We start from the raw sequence: 23,214 nt of genomic DNA, 5'->3' as shown, positions 1-23,214 counted from the left end.
ATATATATATATATATATATATATATATACATATACATATATATATAAATGATGACTACGATGTTGATGGTGTCAACAACTCAACTCATAAACAACACAACCGTGATTTTTTTTTTCCGCAATGAAGAAAAAAAAACTCTCTTGATAAGTTGATAAACATGTTAACAATCTCCCGATTAAATCACTATTTCTATGCATTTCAACGCAAATAAGATGAAGCACAGGATGTATTATGCAAAGAAATTATGTTTCATTTGTGACCTTGCATCACAAAACCAACAGAAAGTCGCCAGACATAGATTTTTAGTTAAGGGCAGATTCTGAAGGAGTAGACTCTAAACTATAAAATGGTGTATAACTCAATTCAAATGGACTCCCTTAACCTACCTATATACTGGAAAGAAAGCACACACTCTAGAAAAGTGTGAAATTTTGAAAAAAAAGGCTTTGAATTACAGGGTCTATTCAAGTGCTTAATCTTTACCAAGCTGTGCTTAGCTGTGCGATGAATGGGACAAAACACAGGATGTAAACCATCGGAGCAACAACAATGAAGGGATTATCAAATCAAGCTGAAATTGAGCACGTTCTATTAACACATTCTATTCATGGTTAATGCCAACTTTCAAAGGAGTGAGCAATATCATTTCAAAAGTTATTAGACTTGAAAGCAAAGAGTGTGCAAAGGATTACAAGATATGTAAAGGAGCCCCTAAAGACAAAACTGATTATTCTACTCCCCCCCCCCAAAAAAAAAGGGATGCAAAAAAAAAAAAAACCACTGAAAACACACTTTCCCATTCATGTTATGCTCCTAGACTTAAAAATATTGTTGAAGAAAGATAGCTCTTTCAGAAAATATGAAAAACTCAAGACTGACTCGGTTGACCCATTCTACCTTTTTTTGAGTCCTCACGTAAATCAGGGGGTGCGACTTTTTGCTGGTTTTGTGGTGCACGGTCAGATTTTGATTGTTTGTCAAAAAGGTACACCTAGAGAATGTTTGCAGTCTTCTTTGACTCTGGCGTCTTCACCTTTAAATAGCCTGTTCGAATGTTTAGCAATTGATCCTACCTCTTTGTGAAACATTAAACCCTGCAACTTTATTTGTGATTTTTATTTGAATTTTCCCGCAGTCTCAATTTATCGTCTGTTTATCATGACTCTATCAAAAGCAATAGTGGTAACTTTCGCCTTCATCTCCAATAGAGAATATCAACACTATAAAAAAAAATATATATATACATAATATTGATAAGCCTGTATAATAGTTAAAATGCAGACGTGAAACAACTAACAGTGTATTGCCGAGTACAATACAAGTACACAAACCTGGCACCCTGTCTGGAAAACGGTTCTTTTTCACGTTCTCTGGTCTCAGTGCAGAATGAGTCGTCAGATTAGCTCCACCTGGTGTGATGTAGTCCAGCAGCTGTTTCCAAAGATGACAGCCGTTAACAACTTACAAGTCGATGGATACTTGGCAGTGCATACATCATAATTATAGTTGTAATATGTGTGGTACCCGATAATGTAACACACCCATGGTTTTCTAAAGAATCTCACAAAACCCCAGAGACACTTATGCATTGTTACAGGGCCTAATTGTATCCCCCGAACAGAGTTCGGAGGATACTATCGATTTGGCCTCGTCGCGCCGCGTCCGCCGCCGCCGCAGCCGCAGAGATTTCTTTGTGAGCGCTCTACCAGCTGCGTTTCTTCTCCGATCATCTTCAAATTTGGCATGAAGGTGTATTATGGTTAGACAAAGACGCCTATTGTTTTTGGGGATGGCGCCCTCGCTTGTTTCGTCTTTATACATGAAAAGGTAAATTCAATAGGGTCTGCTTGTGAACGCTCTACTGGCTGCAGTTCTTCTTCGATCATAATTCTTCAAATTTGGCATGAAGGTGTATTATGATATTTAAAGACGAAGACGCTTATTGCTTTTGGTGATGGCGCCCTCGCTTGTTCCGTCTTTATACATGATAAGATAAATTCAATAGGGTCTGCTTGTGAGCGCTCTACTGGCTGCAGTTCTTCTTCGATCATCTTCAAATTTGGCATGAAGGTGTAATATAAGACGAAGACGCTTATTGTTTTTGGTGATGGCGCCCTCGCTTCTTCCGTCTTTATACATGAAAAGGTAAATTCAATAGGGTCTGCTTGTGAGCGCTCTACTGGCTGCAGTTCTTCGATCATCTTCAAATTTAGCATGAAGGTGTATTATGGTATTAAAGACTATTGTTTTTGGTGATAGCGCCCTCGCTTGTTCCGTCTTTATACATGAAAAGGTAAATTGTAAAGGGTCTGCTTGTGTGTGTGACGCTGGCCTTGTTTCTTGACCAATTTTTTTTTTTTTTTTTCAAATTTGGTATGTAAATATATCATAGTCAAATCTATACATCTATACCTATTGATGATACTGCCCTCACTGTTCCACCTTTTACAGGGTCAAAGTTCACCTTGATCATGTCAAAATTTGCAAAAGATTTTATTCTGACTTGCTAGGGAGGAGTATGGGTGATCATTCTACATGAAGGACACAACAGTTTGTGGTGACGGCGCCCTCAGTGTTCCGACTTTGGATGCCAATGCACATTTCTTGTGTGTGCTCTATCAGCCACATTTCTTATAAGATTTTCTTCAAATTTGGCGAAAAGGTGCATTATAGTAAAATGAAGATGCCCATATGCCAATAAACGTGATCCAAGATTGCCATGGGTGTCAAAGTCATTATTACGTTCAATTAATCGTAAAAATAATTTGTATTATGTAAGTAAGGCTAAAAAAAAAACACAGCAATCCCGTGATAAGTATACTGCATATAAAAATACTCTCACTATGGTATTGCGTAAAGAAAAAAGGAATTATTATATGAGAAAATTAGATTTGTTTTAAAAATGATATGCGTAATACTTGGAAATTGATAAATAAAACATTGAATAAGCATAAGGAAAGCAATGTTATTTCTAAAATTAAGAATGATGGATTTGAAATAAAAGATTTACGTATGATAGCAGAAATATTTAATTCACATTTTTCAACTGTTGGCCGGAATCTTTGTGCAAATATTCCGTTGTCTACTATAGAATTTTATGATTATCTGGATTTAGGTAATCAAAATTCAATCTTTTTTTCCCCTGTAACAGTATATGAGATTTTAGATATTATTCATAATTCACCTTCTGAAAGAAGTTCTGGTTATGATGATATTGATAATATACTGTTAAAGAATATAATACCTTATATTGTTGATCCTTTGTTTCATATTTTTAATTTATCAATATCACAAGGGCAGGTACCAGATGTTATGAAAATATCAAAAATAGTTCCAATTTTTAAAAAGGGTAATAGGGAAGAATTGAATAATTACAGACCTATTTCACTTTTGCCTAATATATCTAAAATATTAGAAAAGATAATATATTCTCGAGTTATAGATTTTTTAAATAGAAATGACATTTTGTCGAAATATCAATTTGGATTTCGTAAGAAACATAGCACAGCACATGCAATATTATCTTTCACTGAAAAAGTATCTCGAGCAATTGATAAGTTTCAACATACTGCAGGAATCTTCCTGGACCTCTCCAAGGCCTTCGACACGATTAACCACGACATTCTTCTTTATAAACTTAATCATTATGGTATACGTGGGAAGGCCTTGGAGTGGTTCAGAAGCTATTTGAAAGACAGAAAACAATTTGTTTGTATAAACAATGAAAAATCTTCTTTGCGCTCAATTGATTGTGGAGTTCCACAAGGAAGTATACTAGGGCCGTTACTTTTTATTATCTACATCAATGATTTTCCAAAATCTTCAAATGTTCTTTCTTTTATATTATTTGCAGATGATTCTAATCTTTTCTTTTCTCATTCAAATCCTCATACATTAGTTGATGTCATGAATATAGAATTGAACAAGATAATGCAATGGCTAAGAGCAAATAGATTATCGCTTAATTTGCAGAAAACAAATGTGGTGTTGTTTAGTAATACCCTTGATAAATTGCCACATGATATAATTTTTGAAAATGAAGTGATAAAACAGGTCTATTCTGTTAGATTTCTTGGTGTAACTGTAGACAGTAAGCTTTCATGGAAACAGCATATAGATTGTATATGCCGCACTATTTCCAGTAACACAGGTGTAATTAATAAAGTAAAGTTTTGTTTTTCTGTTAAAAAGTTGCTAATGTTATATTCAACGTTAATTTTACCTTATTTAACGTATGGAATTATAGTATGGGGTAATACACATTAAAGGGTGTGTACAGTTCTGGTCGAGGTGAAGATTTAGCTTTTAACGTTTGGCGAGATATTCAGAAACCATTCTATAAGATGTCAGAGAGCATGCAGTTCTAAGGGGTATCAAAAGTTTATTAGATGAAAATCGGTTTTGAAATGGCTGAGATATCCAAAGACAAGGTGAAACAAAGAGATCCTAATAAAGTTGTGGCATGTCGCCTTTTATTATTAGCACTTTTTTGGATATCTCAGCCATTTGAAAACCAATTTTCATCAAATAAACGTTGAATCCTTCTTAAAATTCCATGCTCTTTTATATTTCATAAGAGGCTTTTCATTACCTCACTTAGGAATGTTCAAAGCATGAATCCCTACCTCAACCAGTACTGTACAGTCCCTTTAAACTTATTTGGATAGATTATTTTTGTTACAAAAAAAAAGCACTTCGAGTAATATGTAATACCTCCAAATATTGCCATACTGACGGATTATTTGTGGAGAATAAGGTTTTGAAAGTAATGGATTTGTATTATTATTACCTTGGTCAATTTATGTACAGTTTCTATAATAATTCACTTCCTTTAGTTTTTGAAAATATGTTTAATAAGAACAAAAATATTCATAAATACCCCACTCGTCAAACAGACGAATATCATTTGCCCCTTACCCGAACTCTATACAAAATCCACGTTTATCTACAGTGGCCCAAAATTTTGGAATTCCCTTGAGAAAAATATAAAAAATTCCATTAGTTTGAAATCATTCTCTAGTAATGTAAAGAAATATTTGATTAGCTCATATGTACCCCATGATTAGTTTGACTGTTTGGAAATGTTGTTCTTTTTTTCTTCGCCCTGCATCGAGAATGTTGACCTGCCCTTCGCTCTCTCTACTCCCCCTCTCCCCCTCCCGCCCTCTCTTTCCCTACTCTCTTCTGTGTGTGCACAATGTATGTGGATGCATACATGTGTGTGTACGTGCGTGTGTGTGCGTATGTGCATGTGGGTACGTGTGTGTTCTTGTGTGTATGTGTATGTGCATGTGTATGTGTATGTGCATGTGTATGTGTATGTGTATGTCTATGTCTATATCTATATCTATGTCTATGTGTATACATGTGAAAGCGTATACTTCATGTAACCATCCGATTCGATTGAATGAAAACTGTATACAGTGTACTCCCGTTATAACGAAATGCTCGGGACCGGCAGTTTTCTTTTGTTATAACGAAATTTCGTTATAACCGAACAAATACAATATATATATAACAAAAACAAGGAAACCACGCATATATCATAATAAGTTAACTCTGTTTGTTGAATACTCATCTTACACTGTGCAGATATTTGAAACGGAATGGTACACAGTACCTTTTTAATTTCGTTTGGATATAACATTAAAGAGAACATAAAATTGACGGAAACTGGAGCGAACACACTGTGATATAAAGCGTTCGCCTATGCTTGTTCCGCTACGAATTTTCGACAGCGATCCGCATTTCGTTATAACGGAGCACATTTCTTTTGTTTTTCTTTGTCCGTGGGGCTCGGAAAAGACTTCGTTGTAACGAAAATTTCGCTATAACTGTGTTTGTTATAAACGAATTTTGTACCATAGACATTAATGGCGATCATTTTGGGACCAGAAGTTTTACTTCGTTATAACGAAATTTCGTTATAACCGTGTTCGTTGTAACGGGAGTGCACTGTACTTTCAATGATTAGCTTGTACGGTACATGTATCGTTGTATTGTGTTATAAAGTCATATATAATTAATGTATTGTAGTAATGTAACGTAAGTGAGGGGACTGCAATCTACAAGTTCGCTTTTTAGCAGCCCCTCAATTTCCATTTCCATGAAGTTCTTTTAAGAACCAATATGTATTATTATGTTCCAATATATGTAATCATGTCAAAGTGTATTACCTGTGTTTGATTGGAAATGAAAAAAAAAAAAAAAAAAACATGCATGAGTGAAATGAAATATTGTTTTCGGTGGTGGCACCCTAGCTTGTTCCGTCTTTATACATGAAAAGGTAAATTTTACAGGGTGTGCTTGTGTGTGCGACGCTGCCTTGTTTCTTGACCGATTTTTTTTTTTTTCAAATTTGGTATTTAGATGTATCATAGTAAAATCTATACACCTACACCTATTTGGATTTTATTGTATCCTGCAACAGTTGCCATATCATACAAAATTCTGGCCGAAGAGGAATCCAGATGGAATATGGGAGACGGGTTCGGGGGATACATGTGCTCGATTGCGAGTGCTCTGATTTCTTTCGTGGCGTAACAAAGGTTGATCAAATTGTATGGAATGGTATTGAAGACAACGACAAAATATTGGAAATGTACTTTAATTTCCATAACAATACATGCATTCCAGATTAAAAAACAAAATGAAACCTTCGCAGAGAGTAAGTTCCAGTGTATAAGTTGCAGAGTCTTGGACAACGAAATTGTTAGCCGTAGGCCCTATATAGTTATCCTACCTTATACCTTGTTACAGTATAATGGATGCTGATATCGGCCCTTCAATCAATGAGTTCCAAGTTCAAACTGATTTAAAAACGCTTACTTCAAATTCCAAATGGGCTCGATGATTTGTTCTTATAGCGGCATGAACGCAGTGTAGTTCTTTTTAAATACAGCGGAATGGCCACATTGTAATGGACGAATTATGCGTCTCTCTCACTAACCTCAAACTGCTTCGCCATCTCCGTTTTGCCAGTGGTAGGATCGATTGCCCGCCATTTCGACCTGACCATCGCGATATCGGGTACATGACACGTCACAACTGGACAAACTGACCATTGCAGCAGAGTCTCGTAGATAAACTCGTATTGAGACTGTCGAATAAACAAAGTGATACGTAAGGAATAAAAAAAAATGAACAAGCGAAAAGTCTGATTTTTACTTGTGGTCCTTGGAGTCTTGAAACCTCATCGATTAGAGTCTACATTGCACTGAAACAGTGTTATTATGCTCGATGTAAGATTCATGATGGCATCATCAAAACCGATAGAACTGTGACAAAGATAGAAATTTAGTGCACAGATGCACCTCTAATAATGTCTAATAATAAGGTCTTATTTGTCCAGGTCATCCTCTTCAGTGTTGCCACTGCTCAACCAGAGGGCTCTGCCATTGTAAATACCCTAGATCGAGCGTTGCCAAGTATCCATTTACACACCTTGGTCGATAGGGGCATGGCAGGTAAAAACATCCAAGGACGTATTAAAGCAGTGGGTGGGAATCGAACTCCGATTGGGAGTCGGGAGTATAATGGAGTTGGGAGTTGGAAATTTATCCACTATGCCCCAGCCCCCTCCCCCCCCCCTCGCTCTATTTAAAGATTACTTTATACATGCTCTCATTTTAATTCAACAAGATGCTTGTAAGTGCAGAGAAGACTCAAACATACATATGTACTCCCATGCGAGGATTAAAAAACAACAACAATGAGGTAATAATGGTCGCAATTTCTGCATCGCGGTCTGCATTCCGTGATAATTACCTGGACCTGAACCATGAATGAACGCCGCTTCCTCATGTTGTTCACAAAGTTGAATATGTCAACCTTTTTCTCGTGTTCGATCATGGACATCATTGAGTCAATGGTAAGGAATGTACCTGTGCGACCGGCTCCACCACTGCAAGGGAAAAAAAGGGGGGTTATAGACTACAATTTCATCTGCCAGAAACAATTAGCAGGACAGAAAGCCTGTTTCACTGAATTCAACTGAAATAACTTGTATAATGGAATATTGGCACACATGGTATGAAATAACTGTGCCAAAACCGCTTATAAGGCGCCCTCCATGATATTGCTCACTACATCTCTTTGTCTCATTATGTGGTTTTTATAGTTGACATTCTGCTCACGCACAGAATTACATAGAACCGGCTGATACTGTGTTTACACTTAACAAATCCGCCACGAAGTCACCGGAGACATATGTTTTCGCGTGGTCGGTCCGTCCGTTCCTAATCGATTTGTTTTGCAGCATAACTGAAAAACCGTTCGAGGTATTCGAATGAAACTTGACATATTATAAATGCATGAGTGGAAGATATAGTGCCCATCAGCTTTTGGTTGCACACGCTGAAGTTCAAAGGGCAAAGGTCAAGGTCCAATTCTTAAATTTCAGTATTTTCCAATGATTTATCTCTGCAATACCACAGGGTATTTTCGTGAAACTTAGTGTATACTTGTCTTACCAGGTAATCATTCTCTACAGAATTATATTTTGGGGCATGAGCTCAAAGTTCAAAGGTCAAAGGTCGAGTTAAAATGCTAAAATTTTACGTCTTTCTTTGTCCATATCTTGGAAATGGCTCGTGCCATCTTCATGAACTTAGTACATAATAAATATGCATGTTTCGCCTGACTATTATTCTCTGATTGATCTACGGTGGCACTAAGGCATGGGTTTGATGCATTACACTGTCATATTGAAATCTGTACATTTTCATCTGCATTTTCATCTCATTCTCATAACAAAAGAAGTGCAAAGATATTCATTTCAAAGGCTTTACAGACTTTATCCCAATTTGGACATTAATAATCAATTATTGATCACAAGCCATTTGTTTGTGATACCATAATTCAGTACACGTGACTTTACCATGTTCCCAGCGAGAATTCTTACATTTCAGCCACAAATCTGGAAATCACAATGTTTCTATTGTTATGCCAATGAAGTCATATCCAAATTCACTTTAATTGGTAGTTCCCAACCAAATATACCAAAGTCACACCGACGTACGAGCATTCCACAATTCACATAATCAGAAAAAAAAAACACACACACACTTTAAATAATCAAGCCTACGAATAATTATGCAGACAACTATACACACATACACCCTATGTCATATCATTACGATAACCATTAAATAGTTTCAAATGTTTAAATATCTGAGCTGTTGCCTGCAGTGAACAACAAGCGGGCTAGCATCGGCTGGGTGTTCGTTTCTCACGACGTTCCTGAAGTCAATCAGTGGTTGTGAGGATTCGGGTTCTCCCTTCTCCGGCCAGATCGTGAAGTGATATTGACTCACCCGTCGAGCTTCTTCGCTGTCTCGCTGGATGTTATAACAAGGAAAGCAATTTTTATGAGAGAAAGTATTGCCATGTTGTTGTATTCATAGGCAATGGCGATGCTGTTAGATAAACCAGCCATCGGGACTCTTGGAAAAAAAAAGAAAACATGTCTTTTTGTTGAGTATGTTGATATGCAATGTTTGTTTTCGAATTTTTTTTTCTGTGTGTGTGTGGCACTTCATTTTTGGTGAGCGAACAATATCCGATCATGCAAAGAAGCTGTTTACTATAGAACTATAGAACTACAGAGCTATTTGCATGTTTGGTCTTGACATTGAAAATTTGAATGCAGTCTGAATTACTTGTTTATAATAGACCAGACCATCAAAAAGGTATCAGCGTATTATCATTAAGGAATGCAATAACTTAATCGTACATACTTTCACATCATGTGCAACTCAAATAACAATAGTGAAAACTATGTTATTACTGGCAGCTTTAAAGAAGAAATTCATAGGAAATGAATTGACTGTTTTCCATCATTTAATGTTATTTTGATTAATTTCTGACACAAATCATGCAATAAAGTTGTCTCTGCTTTGAATGCGAAGAATCTTTATTTTTACCAAATTTGAGCATTGGAAAAAAGGTCGATGCGGCTACGAAAAGTGCCAAATCTGCGACGTCACCAAATGTGTATACAACCCAGTGGGATTTACGTATCTATAGGCAAACTGTGTGCACTTTTCAGGAAATTGGTGTGTAATTTGTTGCCAATCTAGAATAAATTTTTCGCCAAAACTATACATTCACGTCGTGAAATTGTTTGTTTGTTTGTGTTCATTGGAATCATTTTTTTTTCACCGGTAAATTTACGGAAAAACTAAGTTTTAAAAGCACAAAACCTATCGTCAGCTTAAGATTCACGATCGCCGTGATTAGCTGTTCCTTCGTACAGCCACAACTTGCTGTTATTATTGACACAACAAATCGATCATTGTGGAGGAATTACGTATAGCTGAGGTAATCTTACATACTCATGAAGGATGATAACTAAGTCAAAGAGCTGTAATTGATTTGGAAATCATTTTTACACCCATAAATTTACGGAAATACGACGTTTGAAAAGCACAAAACCTACCGTAATCAGCTCAAGATTCGCAATTACCGTGATCAGGTGTACGCACAACAGTACCAGCAGAATCGGCAATGAAGAGGTATTCCTTGATGCCGTGATTTCAGCTTGATTCTTCTTCGAAATGGCATGATGAAGGTTTGTTAGATAAATGTGACCTTCTTTTTCTCTTGTGTGTTGGTTTCTAATTTCTACCTCAACTTGCTAAAAAAGAAACAGTCTAACAAAGCGGGAAACTGCAACATTTCCGTGCTGAGCAGCAGTCACGATACACGTGTTGCATGCAAGCATGCACCGCTGCTGCAGCGATCTCCATAGTATAACACGTAGGTTGCTTGTAAACAAGGGGGTCCTCGGCGCAGTTGACCTATCGTGAACACGTATTTCGATCACGTGTCTTGGTAAGCAACAAGGCTGTTTACGCGTCTGGGAGACGATTTGCATAAACTTACGCATGTTTCAGACGAGTTTATGAATTAAAGTGAGTAGCATGACATCATGCCATGACCATATTTGGAATAAGCAGAGGTAGAGCTTTCTGTAGGTACCAAATGTGTCAGGGTTCAACGCAGAATATCTAAGACACGATCGCCAAAAGAACAGTCATTTTCGCCGTAAGCGAAGGCGATTTGGTCATTAGACGTATGATTTTGGCCAACTTTTGAGATTGACACCACACTTTTCTCTTCAAAATTCCACATTTTGTAGGTAGTATTTCGAAATGTTGTTGATATCAATCAGAAACTAGAAAATTTTCCCTACAACGTAATACCAAAATGTCAATCTGGTCCCTGAGGTAAGTCATTTTTTGATCTTTTTCGGGCTGTAGCGCGAAATCACATTTGCCGAGAAGTTTCGGGTTTTGCCAGAGCGGGTCTCATATATAGCCGTACGGCAAATCAGCTCATGAATACACATTACGTCGCTCAAATCCGATGTTTCTTGTAGCGAACGGAGCTACGTGGTCATGGAAATTGGGTGTTTTTTTTTTTCAATCTAAAAAACAGTTTGGGGGTAAAGTTACATCGTCTAAAAGATATCCAGTTTTGTTAACTAGCTTCTTAGCTTTCCGTAGATATCAAACTTGTCATATTTCTAGATTCTCTATAAATTTCTGCTTTAAGAAAGGGAAACACCCTGTAAACACTTGTGAATATACCGTGCAAACGCAGCGAGGAAATATTGTAGCTGGTTTCTTTTTTCAGTAATATAGAATGTGCAACTGGATGAGTAGGTATGACCCACACATCACATCTGAAAAATGACAACGTTATGCTTGTTATGCTGTGATTCGGACGATCGAAGCAATTATTCTGTAATCAACAAAATCAAACATTGTCAAACGGAATAGCACAACAGAATGTAGTTATTAGTTTAAATGTAAAGGCATGCTGGAAGCTTTCACTGATAATTATGAGTGAGATAAAGTACTCAAATTTGTACAACATGTAGTCCCCCTCTCCCCAGAAAAAAAAAAAGAAAAGAGAAATCTTTTCACTATGCATACAAGGTTCCAAGCACAATGTCCTTGCAAACTGCTGGAAAGAACAGTGTCCCACACTGTGAAACACAATGGGAAACACTTTGGAAACAAATTGTGAACAGCGTGATATCTCTTCACATTGTAAAAACCGAGCGTTTCAGCATTTTAAACAGACAGTGTGACACAGTGTATGACTATGTGAGCACTTTGTGGAGAACCCCCCCCCCCCCCCCCCCCCCAAAAAAAAAAAAAAAAAACCAAAAAAAAAAAACCACTACACCAAAATGTTTTGGAAATCATCTTCACACTCTAAAATTCGAGCGTTTTCTCTCAGCCGAATATTATGACTATTGTGGCAAAATCATACCTTTTTTGTCTATAAAGAAGGTGATCCTGTCTGTGGAATAAAGCCTACCTAGACCATTGAATCTAAAGTTCGCGTTTCTTCCCGAGAAAAAAATCAATTAGATCATTGACAAGACACCGTTAGATTTTGCAGCACTTGCATAACTGCTCTTATATCGCTCACTTAGCCGTTAGGTAATTCCAGACTAGAACTGGTAACTTCAAGCCATACCGGTCGTAATTCCAGTCGACGGTGGATGAAACTTGCTTGCGTCTGTTCCAGGTCACATGTCACGACAAAATTTCCGTATTGCTGTCTGTCGTTACTTTCGGGCCAGTACTGAAAACATCTAACCTGGAGAATTTTGCGTGTGAGAGATGATAAAACATTTTAAAAGACATAACGCCATAGGTTTAAAGGCATGTGAAAAAAAAAACCCAATGTGCGTATTATACGCATTTTACTTCAGGAGATTAAATTGTAAACAATAACAAATATGTATGTGACCTATTTCTATTTAGATACTGTTCAGGGGGTGGACAAGACATTTCATGCTTGGGGATTAAACAAGAGTATATGCTATTTTAGATATACAGCAAACAATTTCGTTAAATCTGATGTTGGTGACACGGGTCTCGATAAGCCGTTTCCTAGAGATAGCGCATTCGGTATTTGTTTTTGGTGTTGTCGCTTTTGTGTTTTTGAAGGGGTTAAGGGCCATGCTACAATGGTATACACTTTTGCATTAGATATATCTTTGCCGGGGTTTTTTTTTCTAACAGGTAAAGTGTACAAAACTTTTGGGTTGATATGATATTCTTGGAACATGTAATTGTACAATTAAGTAAAGTCACTTTGTTTGTACCTTATCATCTTCTACAAGATTGGTCAGCATGACGACAGTAGCAACATTCTGCTCGTAAATCATCTGCCAGAAGTCGTTCACAGACGCATTGTTTGGAGCTGTGAAGTGATGATATGAATATATGTTTATTTCCTAATAACTCGGAAGTCAATGATACATACACAACACAAACATACACAAACGCACATCTCACGAATGTATAATATATATTGTATATATATGATATACATACATTACCATAATTTGTAAAGGAGAGAGAGAGAGAGAGAGAGAGAAGATGCATAGCTAATGAAAAAGTTCTAGAAAGTTTTGCTAGAAGCATTAGACATGTTAGATGTGGTTTGATAGAGATAGTTATTCCGAAGGTCTGTTAATTCTAAAATGAAAATAAGATTTCTATTTCTGGAGGTTCGTTGTACCCATATTATAGTCTTTATGTTTTTGGGTTAAACGACCCGTACAAATCAGTGCCAGCTCCCCCCCCCCCCCCAAAAAAAAGGAAACAAAAAATATGCGAATAAGTGTTAAAAGATATGCGAATAAGTATTGAAAGATAAAGAATAATGCTTGAAAATGTACGGTATAATAATAATTCCTACAATGCAGGTATGTTCCTTATTCATACACAAAAGCGTAATTGTATACAGTAAAAACAAAAAGAAAGAGAGAGATGCACGCCAAAAACACGAATGCAAAGAACAGGATCATGAAATTTGTGATATACATATGTATCCATGAACGAATTTATAATTTCAAACTGATTCCCCAAAATCAAATTAACAACCCAAGCAAGCTCCTGTGGGGCAACTTCCTGATTTCAATGCACAACCATTGAAATCTAACGTACCCCCCCCCCCCCCAAATAAAAAAAAAGAGGAGGTAAGACTATCCCTAATTCGTATCCCCTGTAAATAAACCGAAATGTGGATAAAGAAAAAAATGAAATATTCTTCAATAAAGAAAAATGATGATAAGTGACTTTTGGTGTTCATAGATTATTGCCTGTTTCAAACTGACTTTCAATGACTGGATTAACATTTCTAAATGCCGATATCGATTGTAAGACTATTGTGTTTGACTTTGAATACATTTTGATGTATTTAAGTGCCACAAATGGAATTCTCCGTATCGCCAATGCGTACAAAAAAAAAACATAAAAAAAAACCAAGCAGAGCCCTGTCACTTATGCACCCTGGGATTCCTCGGGAGCTTTGTCACTCCCAGTTGGTCGGTTTGCCGTGCGTATCAGTTCGCAAGCGATTCAACTCCATTATCGTCTGCGCATGCCTTTCTACATTTTACTGATTTGCGGTCACTAACATCATATTTCACTGCTGTAAGGCTTCAGTGTGCTGGTCACGAGGTAGACAAATTCGTCAACACAAAATACGCCTAGACAAAAGCGGAACGTGACCTGAATGTACAATGCAGCCAAAATCCGGTGGAAGTTTGTCCCTTGAGCGATCCCATAATGCGTTTGAAGCGATGTTCGCCGCAATGGACCGAGGTATTGACAATACAGAGAATTCAGCGGGAAAATCTATGTCATACGTTTTTGTTTCTGTTTTTTGTTCTTGCTTCATCACTGGATTTATTAAGTATGTATGCATGCCTTTCATTCAAAGGTACTGAATAATTTCATAACACGATAAAAATTTCATCATGGCAAAATTATCAAGACAAATCTTTGAGAGAAAATGTACAAAACATTGAAATATCTTTAACGCAGGTATTCAACAAATACCCCGTAGTTTTTTTTTCAAGTTACATGCAACAACATTGGTGAATATACTCTGTCTGATATGATTGAATTTGTGGAGAGTAACCTGTTCCGAATTTTCCATTCTGTTCGAAATTTCTCTCCGAAAAGTTTGTTTGCATGCAAATATTATTTTATATCTTGCTCTAAAATTGTATATAATACAATATGGTATCATTTGTGAATAATCAAAGAAAAAACATATTAAAAAACAGTCATCTTACTTTTAAAAGGATAAGAATATTCTATAATTTTGACAATTTTGACATCAATTCTATTCATAATTGCCATTCCAAATTTGTTGAAGAAAACAGTTTACATTACCTTGTGTTGCAATGTATGCCTCATCTTTTCTGTATCCCTGCAGATTCACACACGATGGATTGAAACAGTGACATTGCTTTGTTGATGATAATACCTATCATGATGATACTCATACTATAATGCTAGAAATAAAAGTGATACCAGTGATGAAGACAACGATCTTAACGGTCTCATTTATATCCATGCATGGTAGTATCTTCCTCTGTTAGCATTACCCCCATGTGCAGAAGGCCATTGTAGCTGTCAATACGTTTCACTCTCCCTATTAGCACAATATAGCTTAATTACCAAGAACCACACAGCAACGGGGATATCAGTGACGGAAAAAAAAATCAGTGGTGCTTGGTGCTTATTGCAATTATATATATATATATATATATATATATATATATATATATACATATATATATATATATATACATATATATACATATATACATATATATATATATATATACATATATAAAATATATTGATAAACAAGGTACAGCCATGTGTGTCAGTCTGCGAGACCATTGAAATATAACAACTTTTGTTTCAAACTTTCGAGTACATAGCGTCTTAAGAGATTTACAACAGCTTCAGTGCACATGTGCATGAACGTTAGAGGGTTTTCGTGATTAGCTTTTATACATATCAAAATTCTTCACAAAAAAAAAAACACTGCTCTTTGGCAACATTTTACCGAACACAAGACCACAGATGAACATTGTACTTGTATATGTATATATATATATATAATTTTTTTTTTTTTTTTTGGGGGGGGGGGGGAGGCGGGATAAATTAGATTGAAATAGAATACGTTTCTAAAAAGAATTCTCTACGGGGTTTTTGGTCCGAGAAATTGTTCGCAATGAATGCAGTGAGAAGACCAATTGATAATCGCTATCCCAGGACATCCTGTTCAGAAGACTAGAGCTAGATCCACCACATAACGGAACGATCCATAATAAAAAAAAAGTCTTCAAGTGCGAAAGACTTCATACGACAAAAATTAATAATTTGGAGTTACAAAACAATCATTCTCTTTAAGATGTAACAGAAGTGAAATAAAATTAATGTTCTGATTTAAAAAAAAGCATTATACGAGGGAATCATCAGATGTGAACAGTCTACAAAAGTCAATACGAAATGTACATTAAAAAGAACTTGGAGGCCTCGTGATTTCCCCAACCTTATCCTTCACCTTGGTGATGTTCATTCCATATGATGTCATCTATATTCTATCGGAAAAATGTACGTTCAGAAATGTCATGCTTTTCTATAACATCATAATTTTTTTTTCTTAGCCTTTGAGCTGAATAAAGAATACAGTTCACAATTGGTTATCTCTCAAGAGCATACTGGAAACATATAAATGTATACTTACATCGATGAATGTTGCATTGATGTAATCTGCTCCCGGCTCGGTGGATTTTGAGTGTAATTTTACACGATGCTCTTCGACTAAAAAGAAAAAAAAAATCAGCAACAACAAACCTAAAAATGACATAGTAAATCAATATTTTAAAGGTTGTCGCTCCTCCGATCTTTTTGCAAATGTTGAATCTACAGTCCAACCAAAAGTTAAATCTAAAACCGAAAGTGCTATATTTATTATTTCTGAAATGGTAGTTCAACATTTGGGTATTAAATTTAATATTTGATAAAAGTTTAGAGGAATGACAACATTCAATATGTTGATTTACCATTTAATATCTTAGAGTGTACAAGCGATGCTAGGAGTTACGTTTTAATGTTTGAAACGTTATACACTTCCAGGTCATATGAGAACCCTAAGAGGGAAAAGTGAGGTGTACAGGTGTAGGTCTAATTCATGTGAACTTTGTAAAAACTTGATAATTTCAGGATGACTACAAGTATACGACAATAAAAAAGACATGTTGTCCTATGGACACCTGCTGCCATGCTTGTTTGTGTAAGTAGATAACGTTAACCTAGCACCAAATGCACCCTTACCATCTGATATAAATTGAATAATAAGCATAACAACTATTTGCAAATATTTAACTTGTTTAAATACCTAAACTTATTTTCGTCACATTGCGTAGGACGGAATCCAATTCAACAATGTGTTCTTTTGTATCGTATCCTTTGTTCAATACTTGATTTGTGATTGACTTACATGTGACTATGTTGTTGTAGCGATTCTTCATTTTGTTACGTGGAAGGAATGCCGTGCTGTTGCTATGCGCCTCGCTATAAAGATCCTGCAATGAACAGATGCAGAGAACCCTTCAACCGTTAAAAGTTATGCTGATAGAATAAAAGAGATTTCATGTAAATAATCAAGAATGTACAGCAAAACGATAGGAGAGATGACATGGACATACCCTGGCGTGGCCTTATTTATCAACTGGATTTAAATTCAAACTTCTTGACATGTATCCACGTGTGTTGATACTGTTGAAACGTGCTGTCGTTCAAAGAGTGAGTGTTCAGGAAATATGTACTCGTTTAATTATAATGTTTGAGAGCTGAAAATCAAATAATGTAAAAGAGGGAGATGTGTAAATACTACAAAGAATGATTGCTGGACACTAGGTCTTTTCAAGAGTTTTGAAAATTCATATGATTAAAGCACAACAAAACGCTCGCAGTAATTTCAACTGAATCAGCGCACTCACGCTATAGTTAAGTTAGCGTTTAAAGCGTCTATAGTCTCAATACCTTGAATTCCTTCTCGAAGCCATCGGGAGATTCAAGATTTTGTTTGACGTAGTTCGCCAAATTTCTCTCCAGAATGGGTCCATGAATTATTGCATCAGCCTCTTTAGGTGGAGTAACGACTTCCTGGTATGGGGATCCTTCGACGGACAGGTCAGGAGCGTCGCTGAGACTGAATGCTGAAAAAGTAATTTAAAAGAATAATGCAGCGCATTTCCTGTCAGACTACAAAGGCCTACACCATGTCAGAAGAAACCAAAGCCCAATATAAACAGAAAGTGAGTGAAAGCAATATGTGGTAGAATACATCGGGGTTGGCCTAATAAGAATGTTTAAAGTCTGAAGTTTTGATTGAAATCGGACAACGTGATTGAAAAACAAAAAAAAAAAGAGAATTTTTAAAGTTTCGTGCCGTCAATGCTGGATATAGGGAGACAACATACAGCTCTTGACGTCAATTTGTACAACAATAAAGCCAATAATATTACGAGAATCCTACAATCGCACAATTGTTTTTCATGCAAAGTGCACATCCAATTCACTTGTTACTGATATGTAATGCTTCTGAAAGTGGTAAGTCACGCGCTCTTTCACTATGCTACAAAAGCGAAAATCTGCTGGCGTCTCATTATTTTCTTCCCAGTTTTGTCCATAATGACGTCATAAAGTGTAATAGTTTCCTTATCCACAGATGACGACACCATAACTTAATGACTTCCTAACTTCCGCGGACATTGTTCTCTTTGTCTTTTCTTTTTCTTTTTTATGCTTCAACGTTTACATTTCCCGAATTCACAAATTTCTTTTCATTCCTTTAATTGCATATATCAAGTAAGAATTAACCCGTTCCATACTGAATTCTGAAATGCCCATAGACTAACACGCAGGCCACCAGGTTCCCGTATGGAACGGGTCAATATCACATCCGCATCTGGGAATCTACACACTACAAGCAATGCTTCTATGTAGAATCCTCATATTTCACATGTCAAGCTGTACTTGACAATTCATCCATGCTTTGTATTGTTATGTTTATGGTTTATGTATTTGTTAAATTGTGGAATATGGAACAATGAAAACAAAACAAACAAACAAAAACATTTGAATAGATTGCCGGATTTTGCTCAAACTTTCATTTATGTGTTCTACTGGTTTTACTGCTTTTGCTTTCAGCCTGTCCACATTTATATTTTGGCTTTGGTTTCCCTTTCAAAAGAGTCCCTAGGAGATACGAGTCTCACCGGACCAGAAGAGTGAACTACTTTAATGGACAGAGTAGTCGCAAACTATATAGACCAGTCAAACGGTTTCTCCAATAAACTTACATGTAGTTCCACACCCACTCACTCAGCTGTATCAATCACCGGCAATCGATTCAGTTCAGTGCATTTTCTCTCTCTTATGTTGACTAGCAGAATGATATCTCTTACGTTTTTGATAATATCTTATATCTTATAACAAATGATTTTTTTTCCTCAGAACTCGCACTTTGTGTAAAAAGCGCAGCATTACATTTCCCATCGATTGTAAACACTGGTAAAGAAATGCATTGTAGTATTATCGCCTGTATGCAATCAGTGATACATTACAGTAAACAATAGTTACAGGAAGGGCACGTGCTTGCTCCTATTTACTCATACTTGTAAAGAACTTACACTTGACTTTTGAAGATTTCGATACAAGCATAATGTCCGATTGAGGCGAGAAAGCAGATCTGAGAAAAGCGGGGAGAATGCGAAAATTAAATGTCATTAGAAAACATTGTTACTTCTGTGGATTGCTCTCAGCGAAATGAGACGGAATAAAGAAAAATGGTTGTCTTCTTTCTTGACGCACAAAAAGTTCACAATAGTAAATACGATCAAGAGACAATAACTGGCAGAACGTTTTTCAGAGGGTTCATAATATGAAAGGAAAGAGGAAATAGTCATGCTGTTGAATACAATCACAAACATTTGTATGGTTTAAACAAAGTAACAAACCAGAACACAACGTTGCACGGACTACATTCAGCATTACGTATACCCAAAAGTGGGCAAAAAGTTAATTGTTTGACGGAATTCCGTTGTTAGAAGATTGAGAATGTTTTGTCTGAACCTTAGCATGTTGATAATACAAAACACAATGGAGGGTGTTTTCAGCTGAATCGGTTATGAGTGCAGATGCTTAGAAGTGCTTAGTAGGCGGCTGTAGTACAGCGTAATGGCAATGATAATTATGATGTGTTCCGGTCGAGATGTTTATTTATTTATTTATTTATTTGTTTTGTTTCAGTAGGGTAGCTCTGTCAGTGGCTAAACACTGTTATTCTCAGAGGCCCTACATATACACTGTAAAAACATCGGTGTTAGATTTAACACCATGGGTGTTAAATCTAACACCGATCAAACTTCAATAAAGGACCACACCCACAGGTGTTAAAAATGCACTGTGATGGTGTTGAAAAGTGTTCACTTGACACTTCGTGGTGTTAATTTGACACTGTACCTGGTGTTATCTTGACACTGTACTGGTGTTAATTCAAAAATGACACCACATGGTGTTGATTTGATATTTGTTGGTGTTAATATCAATGGTTTAACACCCGTCCAACTTCAATAAGAGACAACACCAGCTGGTGTTACTTTGGTGTAAATCTATTTTCACATTTTTTTCAAAAATCTAGTATTTTAATGTAAAATTCTTGATCGTCTTGTTTAAATTAAAAATCAACAAGAAGTGCAGTTACCAAGAAACTCTTCAAAAAACAGTTTAAAATTTGGAAATGACACCCGGCGGTGTTAATTTAATACCATAAATGAGCACCGAAAATTTAACACAAGCTCGGTGTTCACTATTTAACACCGGACTTTTTGCAGTGTACAATAACGTACATCACGAAATACATACATTGTAAACATATTAAAAGAAAATAACATAATATACAATTGCGGTACACTTACAACATGGCCAGATAATTGAGTATTGCGGAGGTAGAAAAATAGATAAATAACTTCATCTTTAACATTGCAATTAACTGAGAAGTGATATGCTTAGACATAATTGAGAAAGATTGAAGTGTCTCGGTTACAGCACATGTATATATTGCATAATCCATAATTCTTTATTTCACATCATATTACATAATTATAATCTTTCTCAGAAACAATCAACACACACATTTATACATTTTTACAATTATAATGATGACAGGGCCTTTAAAGACAGGCTAGCTGAATAAACACAAAAAACCTGCTCACAATACAACTCTTTCATTCATTATACAATAACTGAAATAATATAGCATATGAGAGAGAAAAAAAATAAGGAAATAAGGAAGTATATGGAAACACCGTCAAACAAATGAAAAAAAAACATTTCATATACACATTATTCTGAACAAAAAACAATCATATAATTATCATTAACTTTACATTACTGGATATCATTTGATACACAATCCATGCGTAATGAAACATACGTCATGATATGACATATAACACTAAAGATCACAGATGAAGAAAAGAATCAAAATACGCTCAATATTACATCTGCAGTCGTAATTACTATCACATTCCATATCTCACTCTCAATAACACAGTTTTGATCACCCCCCAAAAAATACTAATACAAAACATACTATTTGTCTCTTACAATTAAATAACACAATATTCCTGTTACTCTTGTCTTTCAAAAGAGAAAATAAAAAATATGTTTCACTACAAAACATTTGGCACACAAACTAATCACACGTGAAAGAATGAAATAGAAAGAAACAAAATCAGATAATAACAATTTGATAACTTAGCAACCCAGCTATTTTGCTTATTCTCAAGTTTGTCTCACTATCTCCTCCAGTACAGATTTGTAAAAGCTTGTTTTGAGGATGCCTTTTTAATATGATTTGGGAGTTGGTTCCAGATTAATGCTGCTTCATGGGAGAATCTCCGTTTTCCCATCTGTGTCCGGGTTTTTGGCAAGATCAGACCCATATTTACTGCACTTCTGTTCTGTGACTATGTAATGATTGAGACTGGGCAAGCATGTTTGACAGATAGCACGGTGATTCAGTACTTAGAGCATGGTATACCATTTTGCATTTGTGAAACTTCCACCTTTCTTCAATGTGTACCCATCTCAATTCATCTAATGCTGACTGAGTCGGAGTTCGAACATCAGCTCCTGTTATAACTCTAGCCATCTTGTTATGCTGTTTGATTATTACATCTTTTGCATTTTGTGTACAATTTGACCAGGCATTGCAGCAGTATTCAAAGAGGGGCATAATGAGTGAATTCGCAAGAAGTTTCAAACTACTTCGTGGTAGGTATTTTTTAATGCGGCACAGTCGAGCAATTCTTGCGCCAATCTTCTTGCTGGTATTTTGAATGTGTTCCTTCCATGTGAGCGATGGGTCTAACCAGACTCCAAGATATTTGAAAGTGTCAACCTGGGAAAGCTGATGTTCATTTACACTGATGCAGGATACAGTGAGACACTTTTGACAAATTATGTGGCGAACCAAATATCATGTACTGGGTTTTTTGTAAGTTCAGGGCCAGCTTATTTACAGTCACCCAGTCATGTATAGATCGCAGTGCTGAATTCAGAGTCTTTTCTATTTCTTGTGGATTTGAGCTACTGAAGAAGAGAACAGCATCATCGGCATACAGCATAATTTGACACTTTGTTGTAACCTTGGGTAAGTCATTTATCATAATAGAGAAAAGGAGGGGCCCCAGTATGGAACCTTGGGGAACTCCCGAATCAAGTTCACCCCAGCTAGATTCTACTTTACCAATCACTGTTTTCTGTCTCATATTCTCTAGTTAGTAAACCAGGCCAATTCCATACCTTGCACACCATACATATGTAATTTTTTCAAAGAGAAGGCTGTGGTTTACGGAATCGAAGGCCTTACGAAAATCCAAAAACATTACTCCCGTTAACTTCCCTTGATCCATCTGTTTCAACAAATAATCACAAAAATACGTGAGTACTGTATGAGTGCTGTGGCCCTTACGGAAACCAGACTGCTGCGGTGCAAGTAAGTCATGTTGTAGCAGGTAAGATTGCAGTTGATCGTGTACTGCACGCTCCAGAATTTTCATGACAATTGGTATTACAGAAATCGGTCTGTAATTATTTTTGTCTGTTCTATCTCCGCCTTTGTAGATAGGGGAGACTTTACCTTCTTTCCACTCACAAGGTACTCACAAGGTTCACAGCATGCATGGCTCCCTGCAAGCTTGGGTTGATCCAAAGAATAGTAGCAGTGTCAGGGCAATTGTGCAGGCATTAGGGAATTCCATTGCTGAGGCTTGCAACTATTGTCCCGGACAATACATTGAAGAGCAC

The 23,214-nt window shown here is 36.3% G+C and overlaps 1 protein-coding gene across 1 annotated transcript in view; it reads right to left on the bottom strand.

The window, feature by feature from the left end:
* The window catches only part of LOC139745650 (receptor-type tyrosine-protein phosphatase mu-like), a gene marked incomplete at its 5' end in the record, with an annotated part of 48,110 nt that overhangs the window by 6,070 nt on the left and 18,826 nt on the right, over positions 1–23,214 (bottom strand). Inside the window, 11 exons of the mRNA XM_071656047.1 lie at positions 1,333–1,432; positions 6,951–7,100; positions 7,769–7,904; positions 9,185–9,339; positions 12,494–12,616; positions 13,128–13,225; positions 15,211–15,247; positions 16,580–16,656; positions 17,336–17,420; positions 17,881–18,056; positions 19,533–19,591. Of these exons, the coding sequence (XP_071512148.1) occupies positions 1,333–1,432; positions 6,951–7,100; positions 7,769–7,904; positions 9,185–9,339; positions 12,494–12,616; positions 13,128–13,225; positions 15,211–15,247; positions 16,580–16,656; positions 17,336–17,420; positions 17,881–18,056; positions 19,533–19,591 (1,196 nt within the window). The remainder of the gene's footprint in view (positions 1–1,332; positions 1,433–6,950; positions 7,101–7,768; positions 7,905–9,184; positions 9,340–12,493; positions 12,617–13,127; positions 13,226–15,210; positions 15,248–16,579; positions 16,657–17,335; positions 17,421–17,880; positions 18,057–19,532; positions 19,592–23,214) is intronic.

This window comes from Diadema antillarum, unplaced genomic scaffold, assembly GCF_040938485.1.
Source record: "Diadema antillarum isolate AM-2024a unplaced genomic scaffold, OU_Dant_1.0 seq00001282_RagTag, whole genome shotgun sequence".
Classification (NCBI taxonomy): Eukaryota; Metazoa; Echinodermata; class Echinoidea; order Diadematoida; family Diadematidae; genus Diadema; species Diadema antillarum.
This window is presented reverse-complemented; position numbering and strand designations above follow the sequence as displayed.